The 19,467-nt window shown below is 41.7% G+C and overlaps 1 protein-coding gene across 7 annotated transcripts in view; it reads right to left on the minus strand.

Moving 5' to 3' along the window:
- Positions 1 to 19,467, minus strand: part of me2 (malic enzyme 2, NAD(+)-dependent, mitochondrial) — a 93,530-nt gene that overhangs the window by 62,564 nt on the left and 11,499 nt on the right. For 4 of the 7 annotated variants that reach the window (XM_041191949.1, XM_041191924.1, XM_041191931.1 and 1 more), the window contains 3 exons: positions 13,656 to 13,777; positions 11,720 to 11,853; positions 8,927 to 9,076 (listed from right to left, as the gene is read on the minus strand). In XM_041191949.1, coding sequence (XP_041047883.1) covers positions 8,927 to 9,076; positions 11,720 to 11,853; positions 13,656 to 13,763 — 392 coding nt within the window. In that variant the 5' untranslated portion in view covers positions 13,764 to 13,777. Of the gene's footprint in view, positions 1 to 8,926; positions 9,077 to 11,719; positions 11,854 to 13,655; positions 13,778 to 19,467 lie in introns of those variants that run through there. The other 3 variants (XM_041191956.1, XM_041191964.1, XM_041191973.1) reach the window with 3 other exon arrangements.

Here is a 19,467-nt window from a genome sequence, read left to right on the forward strand (position 1 = left end):
AGACTTCATGGGGTCCGGAGTTGATGTTGAGGACTGCCAGGGCAAATGTACACCACTGTGCTGCCACCTCTGTTGGCTCTGTCCTGCTGGTGGAGCTGGACATATCCAGGGATGGCGATGGTAGTGTCTGGGACATTGTCTGTAAGCTATGATTCCGTGAGGATGACTATGTCAGGCTGTTGCTTGACTAATGTGAGACAGCTCTCCCAATTTTGGCACTTGCCCTCAGATGCGAGAAAGGAGAACTTTGCAGGATCGACAGGGCTGAGTTGGCCATTGTCGTTTCCGTGCCTAGGTTGATGCTGGTGGTCTGTCCGATCTCATTCCTTCTTTGAGGGTTTTATACAATGGAGTGGCTTGCTAGGCCCTTTCAGAGGGCATTTAAGAGTCACACAAGTGCATGTTATACCATGCATTATTGTGCCGTGGCAAAGCTTCTGAAAATTGGCCTGTCCTTGAAGTCACACGGTCTTTAATAAACAGGCAATTCTGTAACAATATAGGAATTAAAACATTGAAACAGGTGTTTGGCCCAGCCGGTTCACATTGGCTTTTATCCTCCACATGGGCAATACTTCTAAACCCACATGTCCACCCCATTCTTGCCTTTCATATCGGTTTATTCTATTTCCCTTCAAACACCTGAGTTATTCTTAAATGCTGACCGAGTCACTAACTCCATTAGTTTGGAGGAGAGGCAGGAAAATGGAGTTGAAGCCACAATTAGATCAGCCATAATCTTATTCAATAGCAGACCAGGCTCGAGGAGCCAAACGGGCTACTCCTGCTCCAATTTTTTATGTTCTCTTGCACAGTTCTCAATCTCTTTCATTTAAGCTTCCAGATATTTTGGCCCGTTCCATCCCTTCATAATTTTAATATAAAATTAATCTGTAACATCTTGTGTAACAAAAATAAACTGTACATTTTCAAATCTTTCTAAATATTTGTACTCCTTCATACCAGCCAGCATTTCGGGGAGAGAGAACAGGGAGGAGCGAGAGCAGAGGTATGGCTGACCGCAATGGCGCAGCAAAGGCCATGGACCCCAGCAACATCTTGGCTGCAGTGCTGAAGACTTATGCTCCAGAACCACTCCAGTCCAGCTGTTACGGTACAGCTACAATGCTTCCCATGGATATCCTGTCCACCAAAAGCAGGATAAACCAAAGCAAATTATCACCCAATAAACTGAAGCCATCATCATTCTATCAAGAAGCACTTTCTCACCAATAAATCTCACTAATGCTCAGTTTGGCTTCCACCAGGACAACGGTGGCTCCAGGCTTCAGTCTATGTTTGGGCCAAGGCTATAGAGAGCTGAATTCCAAAGATAAGGTGAGAGTGACAAGTGCTATCAAGCTAGAACTTGACCAAATGTGGCACAAGGAGCCCTCAGAAAACTGATGTCAATGAAATTGGGGGAAAACTTTACACTGGCTGCATTAATTCCTAGCACAAAGGAAGATGGCTGTGGTCATTGGAGGCCCATCATCTCAGGCTCAGGGGATCATTGCATGAGTTCCTCAGGGTAGTGTCCTAAACCCATCCGTCTTCAGCTGCTTCATCAATAACTTTCCTTCCATCATTAGGTCAGAAGTGGGGATGGTCACTGATGATTACACAATGTTCAGCACCATTCACAATTCATCAGATACTGAAATGCTCCCTGCCCATATGCAGCAAGACCTGGACAACATTCAGGCTTGGGCTGATAAGTGGCAAGTAACATTTGCACCAAACAAGGGCCAAGCAATGACCATCTCCAACAGGAGAGAATTCAACCACTGCCCCATGACATTCAATGGCATTACCATCACCGAATCCCCCCAGTCAACGTCCCGTTATTCAGTGCCAACAGAAAAGTGGTACTAAGACCATAATTCAGAGAAGCCAAGATTTTATTGAATGGCGTAGCAGGCTTGAGGGGCTTAATGGCCTACCCCTACTTCTATTTCTTAAGTTCTTATGAGAGAAATCAGGAGTCAGTAGTATAACATTTGCTAAGATTAAAGTAAAATATTGCAGATGCTGGAAATCTGAAACAAAAATCAAAAATTGCTGGGAAAATTCAACAGGTCCAACAGCATCTGTGGAGAGAAAGACAGAGTTAACATTTCAAGTCCATATGACTCTTCTTCAGAGCTAAAGAGAAGTAGAAATGTGGTGAAATATATACTGTTAAAGGGGGTGGGACAGGTGAAGCTGGATAGAAGGCCAGTGATAGGTGGAGGCAAAGGGGAAATTGCAAAAGATGTCATAAACAAAAGGTCGAAGGGGTGTTGATGGCGGTGATACTGGCTAAAGGAGGTGCTAGGAGTTGAAAGCAGGATGAGCAAGTGACAGATGGCCCTAGTGGGGGTGGGGTAGGGGGAGGGGACAGTGTGGGAAAAAAAAATAGGCTAAAAGGTGGGTATAAAACAATGAATGGAAATAAATTTTAAAAATAATAGAAATAGGTGGGAAGAAATATATAAAAATTTAAAAATTAATATTGAAAAAAGGGGATCAAAAAGGGGTGAGAATGAAGGAGAGAGTTCATAGTTTGAAGTTGTTGAACTCAATGTTAAGTCCAGAAGGCTGTAAAGTGCCTAATCGGAAGATGAGGTGCTGTTCCTCCGGTTTGGATTGAGCTTCACTGGAACATTGCAGCAGGCCAAGGCCGGACATGTGAGCAAGATGGTGTATTGAAATGGCAAGCGACAGGAAGGTCTGGGTCATGCTTGCGGACAGACCAAAGGTGTTCTGCAAATTGGTCATCCAGTCTGTGTTTGGTCTCTCCAATGTAGAGGAGACCACATTGGAAGCGTTCAATGCAATAGACCAAATTGAGGGAAGCGCGGCTTCACTTGAAAGAAGTGTTTGGACCCTTTGGTGGTGAGGAGTGGGTGTGGGGGGGGGCAGGTGTGGTAAAGGGGCAGGTGTTGCACCTTCTGTGATTGCATGGGAAGGTGCCGTGGGAGGGTGTTGAGGTGATGGAGGAGTGGACCAGGGTGTCCCGGATGGAACGGTCCCTACTCAATACCAACAGGGGGGGGGGGGGTGCAGGGAAGATGTGTTTGGTGGTGGCATCATGCTGGAGTTGTCAGAAATGGTGGAGGATAATCCTTTGAATGCGGAGGCTGGTGAGGTGAAAAGTGAGGACAAGAGGGACCCCATCATGGTTCTGGGAGGGAGAGGAAGGTGAGGGCAGAGGCGCAGGAGATGGGTCAGACACGGCTGAGGGCCCTATCAACCACCGTGGGTGGGAAACCTCCAAGTTTTCACCCCACCAGCCTCCGCATTCAAATGATCATCCTCCGCCATTTCCGCCAACTCCAGCATGATGCCAAACACATCTTCCCTTCACCGCCTCTGCATAGGAACCATTCCCTCTGGGACACCCTGGTCCACTCCTCCATTACCCCCTACACCTCAACCCCCTCCCACAGCACCTTCCTATGCGATCGCAGAAGTTGCAACACCTGCATCTTTACTTCCCCCCTCCTAACCGCCCAAGGGCTCAAACACTCCTTTCAAGTGAAGCAGCATGAGTGCAAGCATGACCCAGACTTTCCTGTTGCTTGCCATTTCAACACACCACCCTGCTCTCATGCCCACATGTCCGTCCTTGGCCTGCTGCAATGTTCCAGTGAAGCTCAACGCAAACTGGAGGAACAGCACTTCATCTTCTGATTAGGCACTTTACAGCCTTCCCGACTTAACATTGAGTTTAACAACTTCAGACCATGAACTCTCTCTTCCATCCTCACCCCTTTTGTTAATATTTATTTTTAAACTTTTAGATATATTTTTTCCCACCTAGTTCTATTATTATTTTTTAGATTTATTTCCATTCATTGTTTTATCCCCACCTTTTAGCCTATTTCGATCTTTTTTCCCCACACTGTCTCCTCCCCCCACCCCCACTAGGGCCACCTGTCACTTGCTCATCCTGCTTTCTACTCTTAATTCACCATTAGCACCTCCTTTAGTCAGTATGACCACCATCAACACCCCTTTGACCTTTTGTTTATGATATCTTTTGCGATGTCTCCTTTTCCTCCACTTACCACTGGCCCTCTATCCAGCTTCACCTGTCCCACCCCCTTTAACAGTATATATTTCACCACATTTCTACTTCTCTTTAGTTCTGATGAAGAGTCATTTGGACTCGAAATGCTAACTCTCTTTCTCTCCACAGATGCTGTCAGGCCTGCTGAGTTTTTCCAGCAATTTTTGTTTTTGTTATAATATTTGCTTACATTCTTAGTTATTTTAATTTTTGATCATACCCCTGGCCCTCTTTTTAATTTTAGTTTATTCTAGTCTTTCCTCCAAGTTTCAGAAACAATGGTATGTACTTATTTTGCAACTTTACATTCTTCTTTTTAAAAATATAGCTCAGTCCTAATCTTTCTAAAAACTGTCCTATTCTAATCTGGTGCATTTATTTTTGGACTAACATTTTGCTTTTTTTTACTAAACTTGTTTCAGGATCAGAAAATGCTGGAAAAAAAACTTAGGTCAGAAGCAGAGTTAACATTTCAGGTCTGTGGCCTTTCATCAGAACTGAGAAAAGTTAGAGATGTAATTAGGTTTTCAGCAAGGGGTGGGTGTGACAAGAACAGAAGGAAGGGCTGTGATAGGATGGAAGACAGGAGACACTGAATGACAGAAAAGTTAGTTAACTGAGGTTATCCCCCCATACCATGGTTTACATAGCCCTCAACCATGTGCGCCATGATGCCCACGCTTCTACTCTCACTTCATTCCCCCCCCGCTCCCAGAACCAATATGGTTCCCCTCATCCTCACCTACCATCTCTCCAACCTCCGTGTTCAATGTATCATTTCCTGCCACCTTCAGCATGATGCCACCATCAAACACATCTTCCCTTCCCCTCTCCTTTCAGCATTTTGAACGCTTCCTCAGTGATACCCTGGTCAACTCCTCAGTCACTCCCAATATCCTGTCCTCTTCATACAGCATTTTTACATGCAAACACAAATATAACACCTACCCTTTTACCTATTCACCGTCCAAGGCCCTTCCAGGTGAAGCAGCAATTTAAGTGTACTTGTTTCAATTTAGCATACTGTATTCGTTGTTCACAATATGGTCTCCTCTACACTGGGGAGACCAAACACAGATTGGGTGACTGCTTTGCGGAACACCTTCATTCTATCCATAAGCATGATTCCAAGCTTCCAGGGGGGCTGACATTTTAATTCTCTGCCTTGCTCTCAAGCTGACATTTCTGTCTTCTGCAGTACTCCAGTGAGGCTCAATGTAAGCTTCAGGAACAGCACTTAATGCTTCAATTAGGCACTTTACAGACTTCTGGACACAGAGTTCAACAATTTCAGACTGTGAACCCTGCCCCCCATTTTGCTCCTTTTCATTGCTTGTTTCAGTTTTTTTACTTTCAGTTCACAGGACACCTTTCTTCATTTCTTTTCTGGCGCCTTCTTCATTCCTTTTAGCCCAGGACAGCTAACATATCTGTCATTCAATCTCTCCTGTCTTCCACCCTACCACAGACCTTCCTTTTGACCGTGTCCCACCCACCTTTTGCTCAAAACTTATTACATCCGTGTTAGAGCAAGCAGCCTGAGAGTGTGGTGGAGAGAGGTTCAATCAAGGCATTCAAGAGAGAATTTAATTATTATTTGAGGATAATAAGGAAGAATGTGCAAGGTTACAAGTGATTGCACTAGGCAAATTGCTCAGAGCTGGCACAGGCAATGGACCAAATGGTCTCCTTTTGTGTAACGATTCTGTGATTTTTCCAGTTCTGATGAAAGGTTAACAGACCTGAAACATTGAGCTTGTTTCACTCTCAACAGATGCTGCCTAACCTGCAGAGTTCTTTTCCCACCATTTTCTGTTTTATTTCAGATTTCCAGCATTTGCAGGTATTCTGCTTTTCGATTTGTATTAGGGCTGTCAAGCCAGTTGGTGAAGTCAAAACCAAGACTGAGCTTTTCTTTCCCAAGACAGTTTACTGACTTTGCTCAGTTTTATATCTCCCCTCTCCCCAGTTGTCCCCTATTTATACTCTTGAATACTTCCTTAAAACAAAGACTAATTAACAATCAAATTGAAGTGATAGCCCCTTAAAAGGGGTCCCTATTTATGTGATCAAAGTATTTAATTAAATAAGGCCTTTCACTTGTGTACCGTAACATTATAATTAACATACTATTAACAAGGATTAGAAACATCGAAAATAAAAGCAGGATGTGGGCTTGGCCTAAATAGCCAAGTGGTTATGGTACTGGGTTTGTAACCCCAAGATCGAGAGTTCAAATCTCACAATGGCAAACTATGAAACAATGTAACTTCATCTGAAACAGATGGAAACGGGTTTGTACTCGAAAGAGTTAAAAGCAGAATGTGGTCAGTTGGCCCTCTGAGCCTGCTCTGCCATTCAATATGGTCATGGCTGAACCTTTGTCTCAACCCCATACTCCTGCTCTCTCCCCATACCCCTTAAGAGTCTAGAAATCTATTTTCTTCTTAAATATATTCAGTGGCTTGGCTTCTACAGACTTCTACGGTAGAGAATTTGACAGGTTCATCACCCTCTGAGTGAAGAATTTCTCCTCAGCTCAGTCCTAAATGGCCTACCCTATATCCTGAGATTGTGACCCCTTGTTCTAGACCACCCCCCAGCCAGAGGAAACATCATCCCTACATCTAGTCTGTCCAGCCCTGTCAGAATGTTATACGTTTCAATGAGATCCCCTCTCATTCTTCTAAACTCCAGTGAATACAGGCCTAGTCGGCCCAATCTCTCCTCATACGACAATCCTGCCATCCCAGAAATCAGTCTGGTGAACCTTTGCTGACTCCCTCTTCTTAGGCAAGGAGACCAAAACTGCACACAATACTCCAGGTGTGGTCTCATCAATGCCCTGTATAGCTTAGCGGCAGTAAGACATCCTTTCTCCTGTACTGAAGTCCTCTTGCAATGAAGACCAACATACCATTGCCTTCTTAACTGCTTGCTTTCAGTAATTTGTGTACAAGGATTACCAGGTCCCTTTGTACATCAGCATTTCCCAAACTATCACCATTTAAAGAATTCTCTGCCATTCTGTTTTTCCTATCAAAGTGGATAACTTCACACTTAGCCATGTTATGCTGCATCTACCATGTATTTTCCCACTCACTCAATTTGTCTACATCACATTGAAGCCTCTAACATCGTTCTCACCACTCTCCTTCCCACCTAGTTTTGTGTCATTAGCAAACTTGGAAATATTACATTTGGTTCCCTCATCCAATCCGTGCCAAAAAATTACCCCCAATCCCATGTGCTTTAATTTTGCAAACTAATCTCTTATGTGGGACTTTATTAAAAGCTTTCTGAAAAGTCAAATACACCATATCCTCCCTTATACAGATAAGTTACATCCTCAAAATATTCTAGTATGTTTGTCAAACATGATTTCCCTTTCACAAATCCATGTTGACTTTGTTTAATCCCTTTGATATTTTCTAAGTGTCCTGTTATCCCATCCTTCATAATAGACCCCAGCATTTTCCCTACTACTGATGTTAGGCTAACTGATTTTTTCCCTGTTTTTTCCCCTCCCTCCTTTTTTTTTTTTAAATAATGGGATTACATTTACCACCCTCCAATCTGCCATGACTGTTCCAGAATCTACAGAATTTTGAAAGATGACAACCAATGCATCCACTATTTCCATGGCCACCTCCTTTAGTAATCTAGGATGTAGATTATCAGGCCCTGGGGAATTTATCGACTTTCAGTCCCATTAGTTTCTCCAGCACTATTTTTTGTGATACTAAATTTCCTGCAATTCCCCCTTCTCACTAGACCCTTGATTCCCTAGTATTTCAGGGAAGTTATTTATATCTTCCTCCATGAAGACAGATCTAAAGTAGTTGTTTAATTGCTCTGCCATTTCCTTGATCTCCATTATAAATTCTCCCATTTCGGACTTTAAGGGACCTACATTTGTCTTCACCAATCTTTTTCTTCTTACGTATGGAAGTTTTTACCATCTTCTTTTATCTTCCTCACAAGTTAACTCTCATTCTCTATTTTTCCCCTCTTAATCAATTTCTTGGCCCTACTTTGCTGAATTCTCAACTGCTCCCAATCCTCAGGCTTGCCAATTTTTCTAGCAACTTTATAATGACTCATCTTTGGATCTAATACTATGCTTAATTTCTTTTGTTAGCCATAGTTGGGCCACTTTTCCTGTTGTGTTTTCTCCTGAGGTGCACACCTACATCTAATTCACCTACTAGATCTATTCATTTATTCATTATCATTGTCCAGCAATGTGTCTCCCCTTGTAGACATAGGAACACTACTTGAGGAAGAATTCCCACACACGCTTTAGGAATTAAATTACTATTACGGTGTATGCTTTCCCTCTGCCAATAATCATTTTCTTTGTAGGTAAGAGACCTGTAAATTCCAACTACTTCCCAAGTCAGAAACATGGCTTTTAAAAAGAAAATTGCGTCTTTTGTGACGCAAGATTATAGAGATACTGATCATGCTTATGACTAGAGCTGTATTCATGTTTTAATGTAAAAAAAATAAGAATACGCTAGTCCCCTCTCCTGGGAAAAGAACTCGGCAGTTTAAACAGCATCTGTGTAGAGAGAGTAACAGAGTTAACGTTTCAGGTCTGCAACCTTTCAGAGCTGGAAAAAAAACACTCACAGAATTGTTACATCACAAAAGGAGGCCATTCAGCCCATTGTGTCTGTGCCAGCTCTGAGCAATTTGCCTAGTGCAATTGCTTGCCTTCTCCCTGTAACCCTGCACATTCTTCCTTATTATTTTCAGATGATAATTCAATTCTCTCTTGAACGCCTCGATCTAGAATAAATTCAGAAATCAGGATGCAATACTCTATACGATGCTGTATAAGTGGTGAAGTGTGAGTTTTTGACTTACTTTGGCCTCCTAAAGATTTGTCCGTACTGTAAGCAAGCCAAGCCTACTGTTGGGGTGTAAACAATTGGCAACAACTCTTCAATGTTGTCAAGCAGAATTCTATAAAATAGTTTCTCATTCCTTTCCTGGATTCCCATCACATAAACATATCTGTATGAGAACAAAATTAATGACAGCAAAATTCTGCAAGATCATTGACATCAAGATATTTTTCTTTAGCATTTTGTAGGCCTTAGAATAATTGTGATTTTAAAAAAGTAAATAATTTCAACTGCTCCATATTTCCTCCCCATTCCCCCCAGAAAACTATTTCCAAGCTTTGAGCGTAGAATAAGGTCAAGAAATTTTTACTATCAAAGGCACTTGTGTGAAATTGAATGGCACAGTACAATGAATTACAACCATGTGATTCACTAACACCTCGCAATGAGACCACACACACAACTTACCATCAGGGTCTAAACCAAAATGTGAGTAACTATAACCCAACAAGTCTGAAGTACATAAACTCCCCTAAGAGTGTACTACAACTAGTTGCAAATTAAGGAATTTTGTCCTTCTATCATTTCCAATGCATCTTAGATTGCACAGCAAAGGTGACAATTATGTTTTAGGTTTTTAAGACTAGGGCTGGAGCATAATAAATTATCAACATTTGTTTTGGATGGACTAAAATCTCAGTTTTCATTCATCATCACTAGGTCAAAAGCCTGGAACTCCCTAACAGCAATGCAGAAGTACTTTCTCCACATGGATTGCATCAGTTCAAGAAGGTTGTTTACCACAACCTTCACGAGGACAACTAGAGATTGACCAGTAGTTTGTTAATAGCAGGTTAATGTCCATTAAAAAGTCTGCTGCACATGTGTTGATTTAGGTGCCTCCAAAAAACCTGAATGTTCAAAATACATCAAGCAGGCTCAAAAGACATTTGAGTGGTGAAACTTGCATTTGGATATTTTTTGCACATTTCAGTTCTTACAGACTCAAGGAAAAGGAGTTTTCAAATTTTTACTAAATTGCAAAAATGACATCAGTTCATAATGGCACTATTTAGATAACTGAGCTCACAAAAGAACTCCTTTCAGAAGTGTCAAACAAAACTGTCCAACAAGCTCATTATATCAAGAATATAGCACAAAACAGGTTATTTAGCCTAAATGCTCTATGCTGACATTTCTGCAAAATGCAAGCTTCCTCGCATCTCATCAGTATATTGTTCTATTCAATTCTCCCTCGTGCCTCCAGATTTGCCCTAGAAAGTTAAGGCTAATATTTAACAATACACAAACCTTGATATTAAAAAGGTACATGTTCCTGCAATGCTAATCAACCACTCCAAGTATAAAGGGAAAAATTAAAATTGTGGAATCTCATTCTACAGGCAAGTGGTTGAATTTTTTTTAATTCCTTATTTTTCCTTTGTCTTTTCTATCTCAATCCAATTTTTCTTTCCTTCTCCATTTTTCATTCTGTACCTGATTTAAATCTAATTCACCTAATTTGTTTCTCTGACATTCCTGATTCTTTTTTCAATCCTCAAATTTCACTGATTAAGGAGAACTATTGGTTCTGTGATTCACCAAGGTCCAAGATTCCCCATTGCCCACAGCCTGCCATTATCAGCTCACACTTCTGGCAAAGTACAGCTTAGCAATTTGAATGGAAGGCTGAGGGATAACGTCTAAAAGGAGACTAGGGTCAGGTCAAAAAGCTAATTATAAAAAATGCTAACTAAAAATGCAGTAGTTGGTATTTTGTAGTTGAAAAAAATTGATAAGGAGGGTGACTTTTGAGAAGAAAATGAAGACAGTTTTGCAGATTGCTAGAAGTAAAATCTAAACGACAAGAAGCAGCATTAAAAGTGGCAATTAAAATAGAACTGACAGCAGTTTTTTTGAAAGAGAAGAGAAATACCTTAAATGAAGCACTTTCTAAATATTGCTCCACATTAGCCAGGCTGAATTGAGGTTAACATTAACCTATTTGGGGCTTTAAGACATTGAGTAGAATCAGAGCGATAACAAGCCCAGAAACAGAGCAAACATAAACTGCATCCAGCCATATATTTTTTGTTCATTCCACAGAAGTAACTAGTATAAAGTTACACTTCATAGTTACACTGGAAACATACCAATGCGTAACAAGTTTGTTTCCTGTGTTATTGATTCTCTGGTCTAAAAGTTATGAATTCAAACAAAAAGTTTAGATTCTACTTCTAGCAATCTGCACAACTGTCTTTATTTTCTTCTCAAAAGTTACCCTCCTTTTAAATTATTTTAACTACAAAATGCCTACTACTGAATTTCCCAGTTTATGTATCCAGTAGACTGTTATAGTGATTAGAAATATTTCCAACAAAGGTTACCATCTAAAAATAGCAGGTGTTTGGCCAGTACTGATATTTTTTAAATTATTTATGCCACCAGAGTATTAGATAAATCCAGAGCAATAGCATTCCATCTGCTCACAGTTGGAGCAGCTGCTGCCAATGGTTTTCAGCTATCAAAATCAATGCACAAATCTTCAGCAATCTATCAGTTGATTTCAAGCAAATATTTCTAAACAGGCAAGGCAGGTGTATGATTTTCTATCCTAAATATAATGGCTTGACTTTCATCCAACTACGATAATAACACCATATCACAATTGTACTTAATCTGACATCTAACAACAAGTAAAGTCATTATAAGAATCGCAGTTGTCCATGGTTGCTTTTGTAGCCACAGGATCTAGCCAACTATATTATTTTAGTTCTACTATACAATGCATAATAAATGAGATAGCTCTTACTTCATTAGAGGATCATGCACTTTTTCTATGTGGTTCTTAAAGCGCAAGGCTTGAATATCTTGGGTTTCTATTTTAGGAGGTAGAAGCCCATGCAGGCCAAGAATCTGTCGTTCCCGTAACGTGAATGCCATGCCCTGGAAAGATTATATTGACAAATGTCTCAACTGTGACAATTAGTGTATTGTAAAGTGCATACAAGGCTGTATTATATACACACTTTGACTTTAGATTCCAAGGTAGATGCAATAAACATTCCCTAAATGTTTGACATGAATTTAATACAAATCGAGCTGTTTAATGAGAATTCTGATTAATCACAGTTTAATATATCAACTCACAATCATCCACTTTTCTCTTATGAAATACATTGAGCTGCTGCTAGAACTAATTTATACTATTGCTTCAAAAACCTTTTTACTAGTTTATTCCGATTACCCTTTTGTTCCCAATATTCAAAACAAACTGAATATTTAATTTGCTCACGTCTTATCACATTTACCAAGTAATTCATAAAGTCTTTGAAACAATGTCCTTATCATATCTAGGTTAAAATTAGAGATTAAATACTACTTTTAATCAGGATTGTTGTTTCCCCACATTTGTCTGAAGTGGATAAGGGCAGTCCTATTTAATTTCTTTGTGCAGTGTGGGGTGGTTCCTCCTGCTAGGCTTTTAGAAAAAAATGAATAAAATGAAATAAAAATCCACTTTGTATTGTAACATGTAACAGCTCATTACAACATTATCACTACATTTTACATTCGCACCACAGAATAGTACAGGCTAAGTTTATATCAGTAGGAATCTTATACATTCAGTTTCTCAATAATTTCATAGCACAAGAAACATTGTGCCTGTGTAACATGCCTTCTTGCCCAGGCAATGAAATTAAGCTGGGAGATTTCATGGAACACATTTTCTAGAAAGAGGATACAGTCCTACTTCCAATTTATTAAAATTACTATATCTGCACACGGTCGATAACTAAAAGTTTAAATTAAACAATACCAGGAATGATTAGGATTTTTTTTTTAAATGGAGGGTTATTAGGACATGAAATGCCTCATCAGAAACTGATAGAAGTAGAATATATGATGTCTTAAAATGAAAGGTCAATGGCAGAGGAGTGGAATTAAACTCTTTCAGGAGAGTTAACATAGGCACCATGGAATACATGGCCTATTGTGTTGTAGAACTTCTGATTTTGCAGGATATGTGGGTGCCCAATCAGCAATCTCTCACATATTCTCCTTCCCACTGTCCCATCACCGAGGACCATACATGCAGGTGTCTAAGACTCGTAACTGAAATTCCTTTCCTAAACCTCACCAACTTTCGACCTTTCTCTCCTCCTTTGAAGCCTTCCTTAAAATCCACATCTTAGTCAAGCTTTTGGTCACTTTTCCTAATCTCTCTTCCTTTGGCATCAGTTTATTCCCCAATCCGGTGGTGCATATTAGAAATTATTGGGTGCTAAATTTTTTTGAACCTCTTAATTGTATATGTAGTAGTATGGGCAATGGCAGAATGAGAAACTTTCTGAACTTTTAATGAGTTTTCTTGACATTAAGCAGACTTGCTCTAAAGGAGAGTCATACGGACTTGAAACGTAACTCTGTTTTTCTCTCCACAGATGCTGCCAGACCCTACTGAGTTTTTCCAGCATTTTCTGTTTTTGTTTAAGCAAACTTGTGTTGGGACCGGAGTATAAATAAGGGAAAACAAAATCAAACATTCTGATGAAAGGTCATGGGTCTGAAATCCCACAGCTAATGCTGCCTAACATGCTGTGTGCTCCCAGCATTTTTTTAAATTTCAGAATAAATGTGCAATATGAAAAAAAGTGCAAGTTCTGGTCATTAGGTACAGGAAGTTCCAGTGGTGTCCTGTAATGCAAAGAAAAATTTTATGTTCATTTTTTTAATAAATTAAATACCTTGTTTGTTCTGGGACTCAACATCAGTGGTTTGCCCTTCTCCTTTGTGTGGACACAACGGCACATGTAGATGCATGGTCTCACAACCAAATTAAATCGTGACAACATCTTTATTATTCAGTCTGTAGGTGTTAAAGTAAACTATATCAGCAACACAAGTCAGTAGCATTCTAATATTATAATACAATGTTTGCAGGTTCAAGCCCAACTAAGAAATTAGGTTCAAAAGCAGAATGAATAAACACATGATTCCAGGTTTTCCCTTTTGGCAATGAAAGCAAAACAGGATATTTCAGCAAGCAAGAGTAAAATATTAAGGAATTGTTATATCCTTTTAAAAATCAATTCAGAAAAGAAAGCTCCTACATACAGGTCAAATGGTAAGCAGAGTTTTAAAAGTTCTGAGAAGCTCAGATATCATTTACGTCAACATTTGTATTTTCTGAAACCCACATACCAGTATTTACCATTATTGGCAAAGCTTTTGCAGGGGTAAGAACAACTCTACTTTCCACACCCTGTAATTTCAATGAAATTGAATAATGAACAGTGAATAATTCACCTCCAGGCTTCTGCAAAGCAATGCAGAAGGTATTTCAAAGTGATAATAATGTTGGCCCTTTCTTCCTCACCAGTGCCGCTTCACAAACCATTCCCATGAAGTAGTGCTCAGTTTGGAAGCATAAGCAAACATGGAGAGGTATGCCCATTCATACTGTTCACGTGGGCTTGTAGAAATCAACTGATATTGACAGGAAGTTACAATGATTAATCTAATTACTAATCTATTTATAATCTCACATTGAAATTTCATTTGGTGTAGCAGGGTAGCAAAATTAGATAAGACTACCATGTCCACATTTCAAATGAAAATGAAAATTACAATTTGAATTATTTATGGAGATCTAATACAACTAATGAACTCTGCTTAGCAGGAAGTAAAATTAATAACTTGTCATCCAGATTGAACCAGAGCTTAAAATGAAGGCTGCTGAATAGCTAACCATACTAATGGTAGACAATAAAAGTCAATGACCCAGATAGCTTCAACTTCCTGAATGTTTAATGTACACTAATACAATCATAGTTCAATAACCACACATTCACTCAGAACAACTACTGCCACTCATTTTGGTATATGCTTGGTCATGGTACAACAGTAGTTAAAGCTCATTGAAGCCTGGTTACATATTTACATTCCAAATTACAATGCCGCAGTGTAATATGATGCATGACCTTCTACTTTAAAGGTTAAAATCCTTCAGTACTGCAGAAAATCTAACAAAACCCAATATTTCATCGTTAGCTTTTGCCAGCAGCATAATGACAGAGTGCCAAGTTCTTTAAAGTGGTGCTGCTGCTGGCAATGCAAATTTCACTAAGGAGGGGCAGGACAAAGTACAGTGCTAATAACTTGACTACATAAGATACGCTAGCTGAATCTTCCGAGCAGTGGCAATAATCATTAGGTTGCTGCAGCACTCAGAGTCCCCAGACTTGATGCCGCTCGGGGTGCAGTAGTGTCAGGGGAAGAGAGGTCACGGGCCTTTTTTTTGTCATTAGCTGGGGTGGGGAGGACAGTTGGGTGGGGCGGGGAGGACGATGGTCAGGCGGGGGGAGTAGGTGGACGGTCAGGCAGCGGGGGAAAGAAGGTGGACAATCAGGAAGGGGGGAGAGGAGGTGGACGGTCAGGCTAGCAGGGGGGAAAGAGAGGTGGACGGTCAGGAGGGGAGTGAAGGAGGTGGACAGTCAGGAGTGGGAAGAGGAGGTGGATGGTCAGGCAGGGGGTGGGGGGGGGATGGAGGTGGACGGTTGTGGGACGGGGGGGTGCCCGGACGGTCAGGCGGAGGTGGGGACCTCCTCGTAATTCTGCTCCTGGCCAAGTGAGCCACTAACAGGTCCAAGCAGCAGGCAATCAAGGGGGTCATCCGGCTTGACTGTCTGCCCCTCTTCCGTGGCTACATTCACGGCCGGGGGTCCTTGGAGAGGCAGCATGCGTTGTCTGCCGGCACCGTCGAGGTCTTCCGTGCTCAGTGGGCACCACAGGGACTGGAGTGCTTTATGAACCCCTTTAATCACATTTTGATTTGATTATTGTAAGTTTCCTTTAAACTTTGTCTTTAGTTTTGCAGTCTCCCTAACTTAAGGGGCTGCATTTATTTTGTCCCTCATATTGTTAATTTAGTTTATTTGGTTGATTCCAAAAGAGTTACAAGTTATAAGGTGCAAAAACATGCTGACAATCACATCCTTCTCAAAATTTGGAGTTTAAACTAAACACTTTGTTCACCATCTCAAAATAAAGTTTAAGTCAAATCTTTGGAAATAACTCAGTTTCTCAGAGCCATCATTATTGAATCCCAGTAGTAAAATTTATTTAAAAAAAAAAACCTATGTTTGGGGAGGTGATGACATAGTGGCATTGTTGCTGGACTAGTAATCCAGAGACTCAGAGTAATGGTCTGGGCACCCGGCTATGAATCCCAGCTCAGCAGATGGTGGAATTTGAATTCAATAAAGATTTGGAATTAGAAGTCTAATGATGACCATGAAACCATTGTTGTAAAAACCCATCTGATTCACTCATGTCCTTTAGGGAAGGAAATCTGCCATCCTTCCCTGGTCTGGCCTACAAGTGACTCTAGACCCAGAGCAATGTGATTGACTCTGAAATGCCCTCTGAAATGGCCCAGCAAGCCATTCAGTAGTATCAAACCGCTACAGTCACAAAACAAAAGAAAAGACCACCCGGCATCAACCTAGGCACTGGAAACGACAATGGCAAAATGAGCCCCATCACCCTGCAAGGTCCTCCTTGCTAACATCTGGAGGCTAGTGCCAAAATTGAGAGAGAGCTGTCTCACAGATTATTCAAGCCCTGACGTGGTCATCCTCACGGAATCATATCTGACAGATAATGTCCCAGACCCGACCATCACCATCCCTGGGAATGTCCTGTCCCACCAGCAGGACAGGCCAAGCAGAGGTAATGGCACAGAGGTACGCAGTCAGGAGGGAATTGCCCTGGGAATCCACAACATCAACTCCGGACCCCATTAAGTCTCATGGCAAAGGTGATAGATTGGGTCTGCAGCAGGTGGTGGGGGAGCCAAGAAGAGGGAAAAACATACCAGATCTCATCTTCACCTGCCTGTCACAGATGCATTTGTCTATAACAGTATCTGTAGGAGTGACCACCGTACAGTCATTGTGGAGACGAAGTCCCACCTTCACATTGAGGATACCCTCCCTCATGTTGTGTGGCACTAACACTGTGCTAAATGGGATAGATTTCAAACAGATCTAGCAACTCAAGACTGGGCAATCATGAGGCGCTGTGAGCCATCAGCATCAGAATTGTACTCAAACACAATCTGTAACCTCATTGTCTGGCATATCTCCCACTCAAGCATTACCATCAAGCCAGGGGATTAACCCTGATTCAACAGAGTGCAAGAAGGCATGCCAGGAGCAGCACCAGGAATACCTAAAATTGAGGTGTCAACCTGGTGAAGCGATAACATAGGATTACTTGTGTACCAAACAGCATAAGCAGCAAGTAATAGACAGAGCTAAGCGATCCCACAACCAATGGATCAAATCTAAGTTCTGCAGTCCTGTCACATCCAGTCATGAATAGTGGTGGACAATTAAAAAACTCATCCTCAATGATGGAGGAGCCCAGTATGTCAGTACAAAAGGTAGGGCTGAAGCATTTGCTACAATCTTCAGCCAGAAATGCCAAGTGGATGATCCACCTCAAACTCATCCACAAGTCTCCAGCATCACAGATGCCAGTCTCCAGCATCACAGATGCCAGTCTCCAGCATCACAGATGCCAGTCTCCAGCATCACAGATGCCAGTCTCCAGCATCACAGATGCCAGTCTCCAGCATCACAGATGCCAGTCTCCAGCCAATTCAATTCACTTCACGTGATATCAAGAAACAGCTGAAGGCACTGGATACTGCAAAGGCTATGTCCTGACAATATTCTGGCAATAGTGCTGAAGACTTGTGCTCCAGGACTTGCCATGCACCTAGCCAAGCCATTCCAGTACAACTACAACACTGGCATCTACATGGCCACGTGAAAAATTGTCCAGGTATGTTCTGTACACAAAACGCAGGGTAAATCCAACCCAGTAAGTTACCGCCCCATCAGTCTACTCTCCATCATCAATAGAGTAATGGAAGGGGTCATCAACAGTGCTATTAAGCAGCACTTGCTTAGAAAAAACCTGCTCACTGATGACCAGTTTGGATTCCGCCAGGGCCACTCAGCTCCTGACCTCAGTACAATCTTGGTTGAAACATGAACAAAAGAGCTAAACTTCCGAAGTGAGGTGAGGTGAGTGACTGCCCTTGAGATTAAGGCCGCATTTGACAGAGTGTAGCATCAAGGAGCCCCAACAAAACTGGAGTCAATGAAAATCAGGGGGAAACTCTCCACTGGTTGGAATCCTACATAGTATAAAGTTGTGGTTATTGAAGGTCAGTCATCACTGCAGGAGTTCCTCAGGGTAGTGTCCTCAGCCCAACCATCTTCAGCTGCTTCACCAATGACCTTCCTTTCATCATAAGATCAGCAGAGATGTCCACTGATGATTGCACAACATTCAGCATCACTCCCGACTCGTCATTGCTGAAGCAGTCCATGTCCAAATGCAGCAAGACCTGGACAATATTGGGCTGACAAGTGACATTCATGACACACAAGTGCTAGGCAATAACCATCTCCAACAAGAGAGAATCTAACCATCGCCCCTTGACATTCAATGGTATTTCTATCACTGAATCTGCCACTATTGACATCCTGGGGGTGACCATTGACTAGAAACTGAACTGGCCTAGCCATATAAATACTGTGGCTACAAGAGCAGGTCAGAGTCTAGGAGTCGTGCAATGAGTAACTCACCTCCTGACTCCCCAAAACCTGTCCACTACCCACAAGGCACAGGTCAAGAGTGTGATGGAATACTGCAGCTCCAACAACGCTCAAGAAGCTTGACAACATCCAGGACAAAGCAGCCCGCTCAATTGGCACCACATCCACAAACATTCACTCCCTCCACTACCAACACACAGCAGCAGCAGTGTGTCCCACCTACAAGATGCACTGCAGGAATTAACCAAGGCTCCTTCAACAGCATCTTCCAAACCCACAACCACTACCATCCAAGAGGACAAGGGCAGCAGATAGATGAGAACACGACCACCTGGAAGTTCCCCTCCAAGTCACTCACCACCCTGACTTGGAAATATATCACCATTCCTTCACTGTCACTGGGTCAAAATCCTGGAACCCCCTTCCGAACAGCACTGTGGGTGTACCTACACCACGTGGATTGCAGCAGTTCAAGAAGGCAGCTCACCACCACCTTCTCAAGGGCAATTAGGGGTGGATATTAAATGCTGGCCCAGCCAGCGAAGCCCACACCCCGTGAATGAATAAACCAACTCATTTGGTCTCACAGTACATTTAGCAACTTTCATACTAGCCATTCCTGTGATTCCGGGAAGAGACAGAAGGCCAATTTCTTATATCTTTGATCATTCAGCTGGATGTTGGGTTATGATGGGTTTTCATGTCTCCATGTAGAACCCATTTGCTCAGTGCTCCTCAGTGGTTGCTTTCGTCCATGATTTCTGCACATGGAATTCTATGCTTTGGCAGCTTTTATTCAGATGCAGTCCAGTAAGAATAAAAATAGAGAAGGAAAAGCACAGAAGGAAGGAGGGAGGAAAAGGAAAACGCAAAAAGAGGAATTCAAGCTATAAAGGAAACCATCTGTTCGAAAAAAAGCAAGAGG

The sequence above is a fragment of the Carcharodon carcharias genome, chromosome 1 (genome assembly GCF_017639515.1).
Source record: "Carcharodon carcharias isolate sCarCar2 chromosome 1, sCarCar2.pri, whole genome shotgun sequence".
Lineage (NCBI taxonomy): Eukaryota > Metazoa > Chordata > Chondrichthyes > Lamniformes > Lamnidae > Carcharodon > Carcharodon carcharias.